Genomic DNA, 18,407 nt, shown 5'->3' with positions numbered 1-18,407 from the left:
GGCCGCGCCAGGCTCCCGCCGTCCGGCCGCTCTGCCGCGGCCCCCGCGGCCCCCCCCGGCCCGGCGGCGGCCCCGGCCCTCCCCGGCCCGGCGGCGGCCCCGGCTCCGTTCCCGGCCCCCGCGGTCCCCCCCGGCCCGGCGGCGGCCCCGGCTCTGCTCCCGGCCCGAGCGCGGGCGGCGCGCCTCCCTATGAGGCGGCGCGGCCGCGAGTGAGGCGGCGCGGTGCGGCCGGCGAGCTGCGAGGCGGCGCGGGCGCCGGCGTAGCGAGCGAGGGCGGCGGAGCGAGCGAGACCCCGCGGCCGGCGGGGGCCCGGTGTGTCTGCGCGGCGCCGTGTCTCCATGGCGCCAGCATCGCCCTGAAGGAGGCGGCGGAGGATTCCCTAGGCCGCGTCCTCGTCCTCGGCCTTGAGTGATCTCGATGCCGAGCACCTCGGACGCGGCGGCTGGCGGGAGCGGGGGAAGCCGGGGCTGGGCGAGCAGCGGCGGCGGCGGGAGCAGCAGCAGCTCGGCGGTGGAGGCGGCGGCGGCCGACAAGAAGCGGCTGCATCACCGGAGACGGAAGCGCTTCGCGGCCCAGCCGCAGCCTCCCCCCCCGCCGCCGGCCCCTCACCCGCTGCTCTTCCCGCTCCTGCAGCCGCCCCTCCTGCAGCCGCCGCTCCTGCAGCCGCCGCTGCCGCCGCAGTCCCTGCTCTTCCTGGCGGCCACCGGCGCCTCCTCCTGCTGCGGGGACGGGGGGGAGCGGAAGCGGCCGCGGGGCAAGCGGCGCTCGGGCTCCCGGCACAAGCGGCGGCGGGGCCGCGGGGGCGGCGGCGGCGGCGGCGGGACCCAGGAGGCGGAGAAGCGGCGTGGTAGCGGGGGGCTGAGCACGCTGGTGGAGGAGTACGACGACGTGAGCTCCCAGTCCGAAGGGCTGGTGGGCAGCGGCGCGGCCGGCACCGGCGGCGCGGGCAGCGGCGGGGGGAGCCCGGCCTCCTCCTCGGGCGGCGGCGGCGGGACCCAGCGCCAGCGGGGCGAGTCGGAGCGGAGCAGCCGTTCCCGCCGGGAGCACCGCGGCGGCAGCGGCCGCTCCAAGGAGCGGCACCGCGAGCACCGCCGGCGCGGGGAGGAGAAGCCGCAGCAGGAGGGGGTGGCGGCGGGCCGGGGGGGAGCCGAGGCTTCTTCGTCCTCCTCCAAGTCCCGCAGCCGCCACAACCACACCGGGGGCCAGGACCGAGAGGGACTCAAGAGCGGCGGCGACGGCCGCAGGAAGGGCTCCCTCACCTCCCCCGGCAGCGGCAGGAAAGAGCGGGAGAGCAAAGCGCACCGCAGCCGGACGAAAGCGGCCAAGGAGCCGCCCTCGGCCTACAAGGACCCGCCGAAGGCCTACCGAGACGACAAGCCCGAGCCCAAGGCCTACCGGCGGCAGCGCTCTTCACCCAGCCCCGGCCGGGACGACAGCCCACCGCTGCACCGCTCGTCGCAGAGCCAGCGGAGCCGCAAGTCGCTCAGCCCCGTGGGCGGCCGCTCGCCCCTCAGTCCCTACAGCCGCCGCCGCTCGCCCAGCTACAGCCGGCACAGCTCCTACGAGCGCGGCGGGGATGTGTCGCCCAGCCCCTACAGCAGCTGGCGCCGGTCGCGGAGCCCCTACAGCCCTGTCATCCGGTGAGTGCGGGGCGCGGGGGCGGGCGGGGGGCTCGGCCCAGCTCAGAGGAGAGACGCTCGTGGAGCAACAGAAAAAGCCCTCCCTCTTGCCCTCTCGCTGCCAGAGAGCTGGGGTGGGGGGGAAGGGGGCCGGGACACATACAAAGGTCTTCCTGTCCTGCCTGGGGAGACACGAGGCTCTTCTGCAGCTATTTCTATCGCTGAGAGACTCTGTAGCTCGAAAAAAATGCTTTTAAAAGCACTAAACAGCACAAGAACGTTTTCAGATGAGTGTGTTACCTTGAATGGAAGGTGACTCTCGGAGGGCAAGGTTTTTAAAGGACTGATTTTGTTTTTTAAGTTTTTGTTTATAAAATGTGGAGATTCCCAGGTGCATTTTTACATACCCTGTGGGAAAGGGTGCATGTTTGAATACTTTTGGGCTTGGTTTAATCCCCCCTAATCTAAAGAGGAACCAAACTGAGAGGCAATTCATGTTGCTAGTGTTTCTTGTTCTTTGGAGGTCTATAGAAAGATTTAGACTTTGTTTCGCTGGGAAGAGAAGCTAATGTCAAATTTTGTTAAATTGCCTTCATGCTTTACACAACCTATAAAATCATATTCAGTCTCTCTTCCCAGTAAAGAGTATGATAGCATGTACTATACATGTTGTATTTGACATGTGCTTGCAAAGAGCTTTGTTACCGTTAATGGGAACTCAGAATGTAAAGTTCAGCATTGCTGTGACTTTTCTAGGTTTTATATAGAGAAAACAAATAACGTGAACTGTATCTCTATAATCAGACACACACAGTGCTGCAGAATTAAAGCGCTTTAAAATATTTTAACTTTAAATTCCCAGTGGTTTTGCTGTATTTGGTCAATTTGTGTTTATAACTGGAGACTTCTATTTCCCCTGTTGGAATCTGACTGTTGACACATTGTTTACAGGCTTACTTGTAAACTTAAATTCACATGTGAACTTAGATTTTAAATGTATAAGGTGCTTTGCCATTTCCTTGGCAAGAATTTATTTAAAAGGCGTTACCTGGTAGGTTGTATGAGAACTGTTGCCTGGTGTTTCTAATTTTGCATCAGTCACCATTTGTGGTGCCACGCAGCGTATCCAGTGAGAGTGCTGAAGCTGTTTCTGTGTTTCACTGACTGTCAGTAAGGTCTGCTGTTCTGGGTGTGTATCAAACGCTATTGAAAGAGTGAAGTAACAAAACTGCATCCTACTTTGTTCAGAGGGATAGAACAAAGGTGCCTTTGCAAAAAATGATGATTGTTTTGAGGTACAGTTGTGTGGAATAATTTTGTAAACAATAGAGTGTTTCAAGCAGAAAATACTACGAGTGGTCTGAAAAAGAGCACTTTGTTGTTGTTGCTGTTGTTCCATGAGAGTCTGTTACAAGTGCCCAAGGGTCCTTTTTTCAAGATGATTTGAATAGTAGAATAGCAGGAATGTTATGGGAATGTTTTGACAAAATAATCTGGTTTCCAGAATGTTTTCTGTAGAACCTTTTGTCTTGGAATAGGAATGCTAACAATGACAAGCAAAATTATGTATGTGAGGTTTGCACTTAAGAACAGCCATATTAGTCAGACTGATGGTCCAGTTTAGTCTAGGATCCTATCTTAAACAGTGCGTAATAGTGCTGTAGTAGAAGGTGCAGAGGATTTTGTAGTGGATAGCTACAGAACAAAGTGCAGGAAGTGTTTTCTTTCCTGTCAGTAGTGGGGCTGTGATTTGAAGCTGTTCTTTCAAATCCTTTTTTTGTCACAAGTATCTAAACCTTTCTTGAGTTGCAGATCTGTTTCCAGGAGTTAGCTTTGTGACTTCACTCCTTCCTTCCTCCAGTTAAACTTAAATTTGCATCCAGTCTCTTACTGGATATAGATAAATTATTTTGTTAACTAGTGCAGATTGTCAGGTTTACTGAAGAGGGATTGGAATGGCTGAGTGAAAGAAAAGGTTGCTGTAGAAATCAAGGTCAGTCTGTCCTAATGTGCCATTAATTTTGAAAATGAATTGGGTATTTTGATCATCCTGCAAGTCTCTTTTTACAGAAAAAGAAAGAAATCAAAAGTGTGAAGACAAACTTCGTTATTCTTAATGTTTGCCTATTGTGGAGAAATGCGAATTTTTTGTTTCTGTTTTTTTACTCCCATATGGCTATTATGCATTAATTGTTTTTTGTGGTATTTGGGGGGAAATAACTTAAATGGAAAATTATTGCATGATTGTTTTAGTTATTCAAAATTGTGTTGTAATTGTTTATTTGTTGCTTGACTCAGTGGTGGTGTACCACAAAAACTGAAAATTTTTGCTGTGCAGTTTAGTTACTAGTATAGCAGCCTTAGACTTGATAAAATATAATGTTTTCATGAGGGCAACAGCTTCTTACAGCACCTGTCGTCTTGATCTGGATGATTTAAAGACATAATTCTGGGCTTGTATCCAGGTATAATGGCGTCAAGACAGTAAGAACTTTGTATGTTACTAGCTGTTTGCTGACTGCAAGTCTGTCTGCTATTTTCATTCTGTATTTCATATGTGAATCTCTAGCAATTATATATTACTTATCTAGTTATTTTGGTATGTAGAAAATGAGAATGAAGTGGTTCTAGTGAGCCTGGAAAACCCATGTATCTAGAATCCTGATCTTTTTTCATCTAGGTCTCTGAACTGCTCAGTGAGAAGCTTCTAGTAAACAGCAGAAGAGAAACAAGTGAAGTCAGCTTCACTCATTTGACTCTGTTTTTTCTCAAGCAGCAGTAAAAGAGTGAAACTGATGCGAGTTAGAGCTCTGAATCACGATAGTGCCTCTGATTAGTGACCTTCAGCGGTGTTGCCTGGCGATAGGTTCTGAACAGAAGCAAAGGCACTAGATGCGGTTTGTGCTTGGAAAGTTGTCCTTGAATGGTAAACTACTTGCCTTTGCCTTTATGATAGCCGTGGCCATCTATTTTTTTGTGAAAACTGATTGTTTGAGCTGTTCCCACTCATTGGACAAAGCTTTTCCACTGGCTGCTGGTGAAGTTGTAATCCTTTGTTGTAAGAATCAGTTTAAATATTACTTTATGAATGAGAACTGACTGTACTGTCTATAATGAACAGTATGACTTGTATTTTCTTGTGAGTAGTAACACAGTTGTTCTAAAGTAGCAGATGTACATTTTCAAAATGGAAATTCTTCCATAACACCAAAATACCATAATACCAAAAATACCACAAAAGTATGAGGTATTTATTTCTCTACCCATAAACTGACTGGATTTTAAAAAAGCTCATGACACTTAAAATATATATGGATACATATGCATGCAGGCGCACACACACACACAAACACATATATAGAAAGATACAGATGTCTATCTCAGCATGACCGACCAAGCAGGCATAGTCTCCCTTTGGAAACTAGCTTAGGATGAAATTGTAGGAAGAGTTGTTTCTCATAAATTTAGTCAGGTTTTATGCTCTGTGATCACACATTTAATTCAGTTAGCTGTATATATGAGTAATCACATTTTTCTAAACTTGGATACACCTACCAATATGGCTGGATAAAAGTAAGTAGGTGGAGCGCTGTTAGCATAGTACTACTGTATGCATGGATGTTGTTTCTAGGAAAAATATGAGATTTCTTTTCTTACTGGTACTGTAGAGCTATCTCATTTTGTAGCTGTAGTTGGCCCATAGCAGTGTGGCTCTGTGAAATACATATCACTTGTGAAACCGAAGCAAGCATAGGGAAAACGGTAAAATATGTATTCAAGTAGTAAATGCCGACTTTGTGGGAGAAGCCATGGCTTCATACACTGATATAAAAATAGGAATGAGACCAGTAATTCTGCTTCTGGATTTAAAGCAGTAGGAGAGATTTTTGAGACTTTTTTTTGTTTTGGTTTGATGAAAAGAGACCTTCTGTATAAAGCTCTTTATTCTTGTTTAGTAAAACTGTGTTTTGCAAAATTTTAAATGTGAAAATATACATTTTCATTGTTGAGAAACAAATCCACTGTATATTGAAGCTCTCACTCTAGTACGTATTCCGAATTTATTGAGATTTGTTTTGCTAGTTGGTAGTGAACTTTGCCTTTTGCCCAACCACTGTGACGTGCCTTACCCTTTCCTCTTCTCTTTTTTCTTTCCTTATTGTGGGAAGGCACTTCATTTAAAAATGAAATTTTAGATGTATTTAGAACACAGAATTTGAGTCGACTTCCATTCTTGCTGGTTGATCGTTTTGTAGGCAGAGTTCTCAGTTGAGAATACAGGGTTATAAAGTAGATTTAAGAGACAAATAAAGTTAATGTTTAGGATTTTTCAGTATTCCTACAGTATATGTAATAGAACCTTTTAAAGATTTATGTTTTGAATCGGTAAAACAAGTTAGGTAGTCCTCATGCACACAGCAGCTAAATAGGTGGTTTCTTGCACAGCTACTTAGAATATAGCCCTGAACTAGGGGCTAGAGAAAATAAATAACAAGGTATCAAGTGAAGAGAACACTTACTGTTGTGGATTAAAGGAGTGAATTGTACATTTGGCTGCTAGTACCTCATGGAAAAACTATACTTTGATTATGAACTAGAATGTCTTGTCAAGGTGGTTTCAGTTACTGAGTGATTATAAATGTCTTGGAAGATCTGTGGTAAAGCCAATTGATTAAATTTAGGTCTGCCTTTTCAAATATGCTATGACCTTACCCTGCACTGGAAGATGGCAGCGCTTACACAGTATTACAGCATTCAGTGGTAGTTAATGGTAGTGTTGGGCTATAGCATGTGTTTTAACCTCCTTTTGTTTTATTCAATTTCTTATTATTCCATTTTTACTCAGATTAATTCCTTTGTGCTCTGTCTCATCTAAAAGTACATAGAGGTAGGACAAATCAGTCCCATCACTGAACTCTGTAGACCCTGGTTTGTTCTGAGCATAATATGGTTTGTGCTTAGGTAACGCACGTAACTGGCTACTAGCACTTTGGATTTAGCTTGCTCTTAAAGCAGTTAAGAAGAAAAGAGGTTTTCAAATTTACAAACAGGAGAAGATAACGCGTGACTGTTCTGATTTGCTTTTTTATTTTTAAAAGTGTGTATGGGGGAAATGGGAAAGAGAAGCAAGCAGAATAGTGTGGTAAGAAAAAACATTTGTGCTAAGTGAGACCTGTGTTCCTGGAAATCCATGTTTAACAAGGTTGTTTTTCCTTCCTCTATACTTTCAAATATCAAGATAGTAAGATATAGTGCTCTTAAGTTACTATTTGGAATTCTTTCATTCTGTGCTTGAGAATGTAAATGATGTTATGTTATTAGACATTTACTGTTAAATTTGTTACAGAATCTACTGATTGATATAATTGATACATTAACAAATGAAGTGTAATAAAATGTTGCATGGAGAGAAAGAGGAACTTTTTGTGACACGTTGAAGCTTGTATCTGATAACACCAATATCTTAGAGTAGGCTTTTATACAATGAGTAAGAGCACTGCGTAAATTAAGCAGAGAAAAATGAATAGTAGTCTGTTTTATGAAATCTAGGATGTTAGGCAAAGATTATTATAAAGAAAAAGCTTTGTGACCTAAAACAACGAAAAAAATTCTTTATTTAAAAAAAAAAAATCTGTCTGCGTTTTTTTGTTCTAAAAATGGCGGGGGGGAATGATGAGTTTTGGCTTCGGAACGAATTACTTGTTCCTAGTGCTTTCTTCCCTTATTGGTTTCTTTAATGTGCTTCTCATATATGTTTTGTAGTTAATGTCTTAAACTTTTTTTTCTGGTTTCATTTAATAGCTAGACTTAATATTATGTAATTATTTCAGGTTTCTTTTCAGCTAATCTAGTTGTGCTCCTACTCTCTTTTGTGGCTGTCTCCAGGAAAGAAAACATGCAGTTTTATGCCAACAAAACTCGGTTCTAATGCAAACTAATCCTATTGATACTTATGCTTTTTAGGCAAATCAGTTTTCTTATGTTTGTTTGTTTTTCTCCACATATAACGCATATTGAAATTTGTACAGAATTTGGTTCAGAAGTGATTTTATAAATGTCCTGAAATTTGGCAATTATGTTCTATGCAGAGATGAGGAAAAACTTTTTCACTGTGAGGGTGACAGAACACTGGCACAGGTTGCCCAGAGAGGTGGTGGAGTCTCCTTCTCTGGAGATATTCAAAACGCGCCTGGATGCGATCCTGTGCAATGTGCTCTAGGTGACCCTGCTTGAGCAGGGGGGTTGGACTAGATGATCTCCAGAGGTCCCTTCCAACCTCAGCGATTCTGTGATTCTGTGATACAAACCTGTGTGAAGTGTGATAGTATAGCAGTGCAGAATACTTTTCATTCATGGTGCTCAGAGAAAAGAGTTGACAGCTAAGCATGGCAGAGGTACTGCTGAATGAGGCAGAATTTTTGGATGCAAATAGGAAATTATGCAAATAGCACTGGAAGAGATTTATCTGAAACAGTGACTTCTCAGTACTGTGTTCCCATGTGCTTCCCCAGAAGTTATCGTAAATGCTTTTGTTTGGGAGATTTGGATGCGGCCCTTTGTTTAGTATACCCCCTAATCCCTCAAGACTTGGGCATGAAAACTTGCTTTTTTTGTACTGTTTGCAACAGAACTTTGTGTTTGTAGCAACTATTCTTTTGTTACAGTCTTATTTACTGTGTTAAAAACCAATTATCCTAACTGAAGACAAAATAGTTGGGGGCAAATAACTGTCAGGTAAGCTATTAAGTAATATGTGCGCGTGTAAACACATGTGCACGCACATATATTCAGTAGAAATTTGTTGGAGTATTTAGAGAGTACTGCATATTTCAGATGTTTGTCCTGGTATTTTTCAGGGTATTTTTTTCAGGATTAGTGTCCCGTTGTCTTGGCAGATATAGGCTGTTCGGTGAGCTCATCTGTGTGCTGTTGTGACTTCATCTTTTGTTTCAAGTGAGCATTAGCTCTGAACAGTGTTACTTGGCTGGCTTTACATATAGGGCAAAATTTCCCCCCTCTGATGTGAATTCAAGAGTACACACTTCTGTAGGAAAGCTTCTGAATAGCAGTAGTTCTGTTTTTGTGCCATTTTTATAGAAAGGTATTTGTACATAAGTTTTGTCTAGCCTGGAAGTTTCTCTCTTGACTTTTGAACTAGCACTGGCAGAAGAAAGTAAAAATTAAGTATTTGAAAGAGTGGAAGACTGTTAGACTGCTAAAAACATTGTTTTTTATTATTGTAACTTGAATAACTAGCATTTTGACAAAGCTGCCTTTTACATAAGATTCAGCATCTGTCTGTTCAGTTAAAGATGTTAATGTGGTTTTTGGAGCTCTGCTGCACCTAGCCTGGTGGACAGGGTATGGCATGGGATTCTCGCGAGGGTCTCTGGGATGCCTATGGAAAATCTGGCTTATTAGCACAGGCATACATTATCTAATGAAGCATACGTCTTGCTCACATAAAATCAAATCTTAAATAATCAGTCATATGATCAGACATAGTGTCTCAGCTGACAGTAGTATTTTAAGCTGCTGCAGTTCTTTCCAAGTGAATGCGGAATTATGCCCCTATTTCTGTATGTGACATAGATGAGTTTTCTTTATATTAGGCAGCTTTTTAAAAAGCAGATTTCTAGATGAAATAAACCTGTTTTTGAAACCTCTAGGGCATGTTCTAAGTTTAAAAATGTAATACTGATTAGACATGTTGCAATGAGGTCATTGAGATGGAGGTTCTGTTCAGCAACTTACTGTTTCAGTTTAAAATAGCTAATCCAGAACATCAAAATGTGCAAGCAGATGTTTTCAAAGGCAAGTCGGTGATATGCTTGCATATGATGCACCGTTTGTAGAAGTCCGTTTAGGACTAACAGGGCTTATCAGCTTTTACTTGATGCTGGAGAAATACAATTATACCAACTTTACACTCAGTGCAGAACTGTAAGCAGTATACATCTGCTTGAGATAATAATTCCTCTCAGAAAGTGGGATGACAGTGTAAAGAGAGCTCTGGTCTAGCGTTTGTAGTTTATGTATTATCGGGGTGATCTCAGCCCTCCCTTTTCTTCCTGCTGCCCCTTTATAACTCTGTATTATGGAAGCTTGTGTGCCTTTTATTCCAGTTTAGCTAAGCCTCTGAAACTTTTCTAAGAAAGTCCAAAATGTGGGATTTAATATTTGGATTTCCCAAATAACAATGAGAAAAAGAACTTAAGCGACATGTTTCGTAAGGGGATAGAAATGAGTTTTCAAGGGAATTTTTCATGCCAGTATTATATTTTTACTTGGCTTTTGATGGACAGGGACATGAGTATGTCTTTATAGAGGTGTCATTTACTTAACGAGGCCTAAATACTGACTAAATATTTAGAATTAGAAACAAAACAAAAGCATAATGTCCAGTTATCCAGAATCCAAATGCTATTTAGTCCATTCTTTCACTAAAACCTGTATCAAGCCCTTTATTTATTTATTTATTTATTTATTTATTTTATTTTGAACTAAAACCTTTTATTTTGGTTGGAGGTCAAACAGCAAATTTTTTTTTCCCAAATCTTCTGACTTTGTTATGCTGATGTGCCAGAAAATTCTATAAAACCTGCTTCCTGGCATAGAATTGAACTGTGTGAGGGCATCAGTTTCCAGTATTTATCCTGGTGTGAGGTTTGTGGTTTTTTTCTTCTAAATGTCTCTATAGCTATTTGGATCAATTTCAGTTTTATTTATAGTATTTTGAAGCTTATGGTACAGTGTATGGTATGCACATCCACATGCTGTTTTGAATCACTCCTACATAATCTTGATTTGACTTAACTTTTTATTTTGTTATAAAAAATCCTTTTTATAATGCAAGAGAAAAAGTTGTAAACTTGGAAATTGGCAAATAGTGCACCAAAGTAGAAACATGTTATTTTTTTTATAGTGTATGAACAGATAGTAAGTTATTCAGTCAAAGAACTGAAATGCAATTTCTTATGTTGATGGTTAGAATTGTATTAATTCAATTGTTACTAACATGAAGTGTGACATAATGGTGGATAGTCCTGACTCACATGATTGCACTTGGCTTTTTTTTTTTTTTTTTTTTTAAACTTTTGGCAGTTTTCGTACCTTGGTGCTATCTTGTGAATGTTGAAGTTCCTGCATCTTGGGAAAATGTTATTTTCCCAATTGCTTGGGGTCTTTTTTTTTTTTTTTCCTTGTCCAGCTAATGGATTGACTTTTTTTATCCTGAGGTCACTTTTTTCCCCCTGAAGTGACAAGAAAAGAAAAATATTTTTTTCTCAAGAAAATAGGTTTTTGCCAAACTTAAATCAAGATAATACTTATAAATCTAGTAAATATTCTTGCTATTTTTAATATGGCAACATGGATTTAAACAAATCAGCGCAGCGAACAGACGCAGCAGTTTGCGCAGCAGTTTGCGCAGAAGGGCGCGCGAAGGGACGCGCGAAGGGCCCTTCGTTTCTGTTCCCTGTGGTGTACGCTTCCTCAAGTATGGTCGTGACACGCCGCACAGCGCGTTCCCCAGTGGCTGTTGGAGTTGCTGTGTCAGAGGCTGCGACCCAGACCGACCCTCTGACAGCTGATGCGGCTCTACAGGTCTCAGGCTGCAGGGAGTGCTTGGGGCCTCTCCGGGAGGCCTGGGCTGGCAGCCAGCTCTCCTGCGGGAGGTGTGCTGCTGTTGGCGAGTTGTGTCGTCAGGTAAGGGAGTTACGGGAGGAGGTCAGTAGGCTGCGCAGCATCCGAGAAGCAGAGCAAGAGATAGACAGGATATTCTCGGAGACTGTGCAGCTCCAGGAGTCCCAACCCCCTGCAGCAGTGGAGTTGCCAGAGGGCTCTGTGCCGTGTGAAACGGTACATCATAACATCATAGAAGAAGACTGGAAACTGGTCACTGCTCGTGGGAGGAGAAAGGCTCCTACTCCTCCTGAAGACCTGAAGCTGAAGAACAGGTTTAGTGCCCTCCAGGATGAGGAGGAGATGGGCATGGCTGCCAGGGAAGTACCTGGGACAACAGACCCTGTGCCCTGCCGGAACGCCCGGAAGAAGCGGCGGCTGATTGTTGTGGGGGACTCCCTGCTGCAGGGGACGGAGGCATCTATCTGCTGACCTGACCTCATGTCTAGAGAGGTTTGTGGCCTGCCAGGGGCTCGTGTGAGAGATGTCATGCAAAGACTGCCTAGGCTCGTCCATTCTTCGGACTATTACCCACTGCTGCTCTTCCGTGTGGGTGCCAATGACACCAAGGGCAAACTGGAGACCATCAAGCAGGATTTCAGAGCTCTGGGGATGGTGGTCAAGTGTCTGGGAGCCCAGGTCATCTTCTCCTCAATCCTGCCAGTGAGGGGGATGGATGAGAGGAGGAGGAGACGGACTTTCCAGGTTAACGACTGGCTGCGCCGCTGGTGTTGGCAACAGGGTTTTGGTTTCTGCAACCATGGGACCCTGTTTGAAGATCGACAACTGATGGCAAGAGATGGGATCCACCTCACAAGGCGGGGCACGCGGGTCTTTGCCAACAGGTTGGCCAACCTGGTAAGGAGGGCTTTAAACTAGGAAAGATGGGGGAAGGGGAGAGTTATAGTGCCAGGGTAGTTGGCAAAAGACTGCTCAAGTCAGGATGCCTCCAGCAGGTGAATGCAGCCAGGGAAGTGCGCATGGGATGTGGCTATGGAGGATCCTCTTGTATCTCTTCTGGGAAACCTGCATGCTCGATCACCTCCCTGAAATGCCTGTACACCAACGCACGCAGCTTGGGGAACAAACAGGAAGAACTAGAGATCTGTGTGCGGTTGCAGGGCCATGATCTCATTGCCATTACAGAGACATGGTGGGATAGCTTGCATGACTGGAGTGCTGTCATGGATGGCTACGTGCTTTTTAGGAAAGACAGGCCAGGCAAGCGAGGTGGTGGAGTTGCTCTTTATGTGAGAGAGCAACTGGAATGTATTGAGCTGTGCCTAGGGGTGGATGAAGAGCAAGTGGGTAAGGATTAAAGGGCAGGCTAGCATGGGTGACACTGTTGTGGGTGTTTACTACAGGCCACCTGATCAGGATGAGGAAGTCAATGAGGCCTTCTACAGACAGCTGGAAGTAGCCTCACGATCCCAGGCCCTGGTTCTCATGGGGGACTTCAACCACCCCGATATCTGCTGGAAAGACAACACAGCTAGGCACAAACAGTCCTGGAGGTTCCTGCAGAGCATTGGTGACAACTTCTTGACACAGGTGGTGGAGGAGCCAACAAGGAGAGGTGTGCTGCTGGACCTCGTGCTAACAAACAAAGAAGGACTGGTGGAAGATGTGAAGGTCGGGGGCTGCCTTGGCTGCAGTGACCATGAGATGGTGGAGTTCAGGATCCTGCGAGGAGGCAGCAGGGCACCAAGTAGGATCGCAACCCTGGACTTCAGGAGAGCAAACTTTGGCCTCTTCAGGGACCTACTCAGAGGAATCCCATGGGTGAGGGCCCTAGAAGGAAGGGGTGTTCAAGAGAGCTGGTTAATATTCAAGCATCACTTCCTCCAAGCTCAAGAGCAGTGCATCCCTATGAGTAGGAAGTCAAGCAAAGGAGGCAGGAGACCTGCATGGATGAGCAAGGAGCTCCTGGCAAAACTCAACCAGAAGAAGGAAGTATACAGAAAGTGGAAAGGGGGAGAGGCCACTTGGGAGGAATATAGGAACGTTGTCAGAGTATGCAGGGATGCAACGAGGAAGGCTAAGGCCCGTTTGGAATTAAATCTGACTAGAGATGTCAAGGACAGCAAGAAGGGCTTCTTCAAATACATCAGCAGCAAGAGGAAGACTAGGGAAAATGTGGGCCCTTTGCTGAATGGGGTGGGTGCCCTGGTGACGAAGGATGCAGAGAAGGCAGAGTTACTGAATGCCTTCTTTGCTTCAGTTTTTACTGCTCAGGCCAGCCCTCAGGAACCCCACACCCTGGAGGCAAGAGAGAAAGTCTGGAGAAAGGAAGACTTCCCCTTGGTGGAGGAGGAGTGGGTTAGAGATCATTTAAGCAAACTTGACACCCACAAATCCATGGGCCCTGATGGGATGCACCCACGAGTGCTGAGGGAGCTGGCGGTCGTTATTGCTAAGCCACTCTCCATCATCTTTGAAAGGTCATGGAGAACAGGAGAGGTGCCTGAAGACTGGAAGAAAGCCAATGTCACCCCAGTCTTCAAAAAGGGCAAGAAGGAGGACCCAGGGAACTACAGGCCAGTCAGCCTCACCTGCATCCCTGGAAAGGTGATGGAGCAGCTCATCCTGGAGGCCATCTCCAAGCATGTGGAGGACAAGAAGGTGATCAGGAGTAGTCAGCATGGCTTCACCAAGGGGAAATCATGCCTAACCAACCTGATAGCCTTCTATGATGGAATGACTGGCTGGGTAGATGAGGGGAGAGCAGTGGATGTTGTCTACCTAGACTTCAGCAAGGCTTTTGACACTGTCTCCCATAACATCCTCATAGACAAGCTCAGGAAGTGTGGTTTAGATGAGCGGACAGTGAGGTGGCTTGAGAACTGGCTGACTGGCAGAGTTCAGAGGGTTGTGGTCAGTGGTGCAGAGTCTAGTTGGAGGCCTGTAGCTAGCGGTGTCCCCCAGGGGTCAGTACTGGGTCCAGTCTTGTTCAACTTCTTCATCAATGACCTGGATGAAGGGACAGAGTGCACCCTCAGCAAGTTTGTCGACGATACAAAACCGGGAGGAGTGGCTGATACACCAGAGGGCTGTGCTGCCATTCAGAGAGACCTGGACAGGCTGGAGAGGTGGGCAGAGAGGAACCTCGTGAAGTTCAACAAAGGCAAGTGCAGGGTCCTGCACCTAGGGAGGAATAACCCCATGCACCAGGACAGGTTGGGGGTTGACCTGCTGGAAAGCAGCTCTGCCGAGAAGGACCTGGGAGTGCTGGTGGACACCAGGTTAAGCATGAGGCAGCAATGTGCCCTTGTGGCCAAGAAGGCCAACGGTATCCTGGGGTGCATCAGGAAGAATGTTGCCAGCAGGTCGAGGGAAGTGATCCTCCCCCTCTACTCAGCCCTGGTGAGGCCACATCTGGAGTACTGTGTCCAGTTCTGGGCTCCCCAGTACAAGAGGGATGTGGCACTACTGGAGCAAGTCCAGCGAAGGGCTACAAAGATGATTAGGGGACTGGAACATCTCTCTTCTGAGGAAAGGCTGAGAGAGCTGGGCCTGTTCAGCTTGGAGAAGAGAAGGCTGAGAGGGGATCTTATCAACGTGTACAAGTATCTGAAGGGAGGGTGTCGAGAGGATGGGACCAGACTCTTTTCAGTGGTGCCCAGCGACAGGACACGAGGCAACGGGCACAAACTGAAACACAGACAATTCCATCTGAACATGAGGAAAAACTTTTTCACTGTGAGGGTGACAGCGCACTGGAACAGGCTGCCCAGAGAGGTTGTGGAGTCTCCTTCTCTGGAGATATTCAAAACGCGCCTGGATGCAATCCTGTGCAATGTGCTCTAGGTGACCCTGCTTGAGCAGGGGGGTTGGACTAGATGATCTCCAGAGGTCCCTTCCAACCTCAGCGATTCTGTGATTCTGTGATTCTGTGAAATCATTATTTCATATGGTTATGCATGATAGTGGATTAGGCTATTTGTTCCTCTTTGATTGTTGGGGCTTTTCCTGCCCTTCCTTTCAATTATAGTTTCTTCTTACTTGCCGTTAATGAAGAACTAAATCAAAATTACTCAGCAAATTAGGTTATCCCTCTGAAAATTTGAATAGAAATTAATTCATATTAATGGTATTTTTAATCAGTTAAAGTTTGCATTTTGTAACTGTTAAGATTCTCTCCCCTCTCCCTTTGTCCTAGGCTGTTTTCCTACTGCGATTCTGTAGAAAACTTTGGTTTTTTTCCTTTCTATTAATCCGTCTTCTAATGCAAATGTAGCGGAATGCTACTTGTGGATTACGTTTGCTTATCAGTAGATATAAAAATAAGTGCAGAGGAACTCTCTTTTAGGTGAAAAAAGAGTACAGTTAAATTTTGAAAAATGAAAGCTAAGGTTTATCACTCTGTTACATTCCGTCTTTTAATATTCAGTATTATTTCTCAGGTAACTAATGATAGTTGTAAAGTAAAACTTAAGAAGTTTCTACACTTACTGCTTCAGTATTTTATTTAGTTTTTTTGGTCACATTAGAACACTTTCATTTTGTTGCTGAATTCTGGTTGTGTAGGTAACTTAATATTTCTAAATTTTAACAGATCAATGTTGCATGTATTAAAGGAGATTGTGTAAGTTGCTTAGCATCAGATATTCTTTAAAGTAGAAAAATATTTCTAGCATGTAGTGAGGAAAAAGGAACACTTCTCTCTTGCAGTTCTTTAATGGGAGAAACTTTCAAATCTAAGAAAGCTTTAACATTTTCTAACAACCTGTTCGGGTGTAGAATCTTAATATATTAACTCCATAGTGGTGGGTGGGGTTTTCTGTTTTGTTTTTTGTTTGTTTTTTGTTTTGGCCCCATCTTTCCGATTTCTTAGACTTTTGTTCATTTAATATGCATGGTGATAGTGGTCGGCAAAAAAAATGTTTTTCAAAAAAGCAGATACACTGAGAAAGAAACTAGACTAATTTTTAACTGGCTAAATCTTTACTCTTTTGAATCAGGAGGTCAGCAAAGTCTCGAAGCAGAAGTCCGTATTCATCAAGGCACTCAAGGTCTCGTAGCAGACACAGGTTATCTAGATCCAGAAGTCGTCATTCAAGTATTTCTCCGAGTACACTGACGCTGAAGAGTAGCCTGGCTGCTGAGTTGAACAAAAACAAAAAAGCAAGAGCTGCTGAGGCAGCCAAAGCCAGTGCAAAAGCTTCAAACACTTCTACGCCTACTAAGGGAAACACTGACACTGCTGCAAGTGTGCCTCAAGTGAACAATGTGAAGGACCTGAAGAAAATAAAAATTGAGCATACGCCTTCTCCTACAAGCGGTGCAAATTTGAAAAATGATAAGGCTAAAGCAAAGGTCTCTCTTCCAGAAACAAAAGGGGAGAATAATTTAATTGCAGAGAAAGTTACTAAGCAGAAAGCTACAGCAGTAAAAGAGAATAAATTGGCTGTTGTAAAACAGCAACCAGCCACTATAAAAGAGAAAAGCAAACCCAGTGCACCAAGTGTAGTAACCAAGGAGAAGGATCGAAATGTTGCACTACCAACCTCCACACTGCCACCCTTGCCTTTGCCTCCCACGCTGCCTGAAGATAAAGATACTGATAGGTGAGTTGTGACATAGGTTTGTTTTGGGGGTTTGTTTGTTTTGTTTTTTTTTTTTTTTAATTTTTCTTTAGAGAACAGATACGTGTAATCCCATTTCCTAGATCAGACTGATGCATTAGGTAGATTGTTCTTGCTCTTTAGTTGTTTAAGATGGTCGTTATTAGTGAATTGAAGGAGTGTGATATTAAAATGAAAATAACTTATTGAAAAATTTGTTGAAAAAAGAAGGATTTATTCTAGGAGGAATCTTTCAATAAAAATTAGACTGAAGAGTTGATTTAAAATTGCAGGTACACAATAGCTTTGGGAATACTGCACACATAAAATTCGAGATTTCAAGTTAAGTGCAAACGTACATGCTTGTGAGAAAAAAGATGAATTCAATAGCCATATCTGAAAAAACTTTCTCTAATTAGCTGGGATTTCAGGCAAGGATTCTCTTCCTTTTGGATGGCAATTGTTTTTGTAGCTGTACATTATTTTAGTGTAACTTACTTCAGAGATCAGTATTGTTTTGAATGTGCATGTATATAATGAAAGTGAGGTTCATGGCTTGTCGCTCATCTTCACTTTTACAGCCTAAAAATTCATTTGTAGTGCTTCTAATTATTATTTGCTTCTAATTATTAGTATTTTTTTAATCTAAGAACTGTTTTAACTACTATTAAACCACACATATGAGTTTATATAGTTTGTGTAGTTTAACTGTAGTTAAAACAGGTGTATCAGAATTCAAACTCATTCTCCTTTGCAAAAAAAAGGGGGGGGGTGCAGAGTAGCTTAATGATTGTGAATAGCTGCATTGGAAAGATTAATGGCAAGAATATAGAATGTCATTAATACTTTGCTTTGTTTTGCCTGTATGATATTCTAGATTTTGGATCAGAATGGTTATAAGTTATGATAAACCTTAAGTCATCAAAGAAAAATTATTTGTTTTTTTGGGGGGGGGAGGGGGACAGCAATGGTGTTTACCTTGGATTCACAGTTACTATGGAGAAATTGTGCCAACAAAGAAAGCCTGATGCTCTGCAGAACTGGCTGGCTCCCTATATACTGTCAGTTGTGAAGTTCAGTAGGAATCTGATAAACCCATAAGTAAACTGCCTATAGGAGCAGCAGTGTTGCAAAACCACTGCATAGGTTAGCTGAAAGGGGAAACTGTTTTGGTGGTCAGCGGGGTGTGATTTAACAGACTTGCAAAAAAGGCTTTTCTTGGCTGCTTCTGTTTTCATGTACTTGTTTTGAAACCTGCTTCAGAACCTCTTGTATATTGTACTCTCACTAATACTGAAAGCTAGGGTGCAGAATTGCTAGACCAATGCAGGTATTCAAACTTCAAAATTAAGAATTTTTCTTTACCATGATGAATATTTGCTCTGTTCAAAGGTGGTTTGCTTTTTTAAAGCATGCCAACCATTATATCTGTGATGAGGGCAGTATATGCTTCCTTGAAGTTCCTCTTTGAATTCAGGCAGTGGCAGCTTGAGAAATGCTAGAAGATGTTCAAGTGTTATGTTTTCATGATGAAACATA

At 44.1% G+C, this 18,407-nt stretch overlaps 1 protein-coding gene across 4 annotated transcripts in view; it reads left to right on the top strand.

Annotated features, from left to right (window-relative positions):
* Positions 1-231: 231 nt before the first annotated feature.
* Positions 232-18,407, top strand: part of CDK13 (cyclin dependent kinase 13) — a 56,706-nt gene continuing 38,530 nt past the window's right edge. For 2 of the 4 annotated variants that reach the window (XM_067291232.1, XM_067291230.1), the window contains exons 1-2: positions 232-1,641; positions 16,266-16,871. In XM_067291232.1, the coding sequence (XP_067147333.1) occupies positions 419-1,641; positions 16,266-16,871 (1,829 nt within the window). In that variant the 5' untranslated portion in view covers positions 232-418. The remainder of the gene's footprint in view (positions 1,642-16,265; positions 16,872-18,407) is intronic. The other 2 variants (XM_067291233.1, XM_067291231.1) reach the window with 1 other exon arrangement.

Source organism: Apteryx mantelli, chromosome 2 (genome assembly GCF_036417845.1).
Source record: "Apteryx mantelli isolate bAptMan1 chromosome 2, bAptMan1.hap1, whole genome shotgun sequence".
Taxonomy (NCBI): domain Eukaryota; kingdom Metazoa; phylum Chordata; class Aves; order Apterygiformes; family Apterygidae; genus Apteryx; species Apteryx mantelli.
The sequence above is the reverse complement of the archived record's forward strand: the minus strand, read 5'-3'. Positions and strand labels throughout refer to the sequence as shown.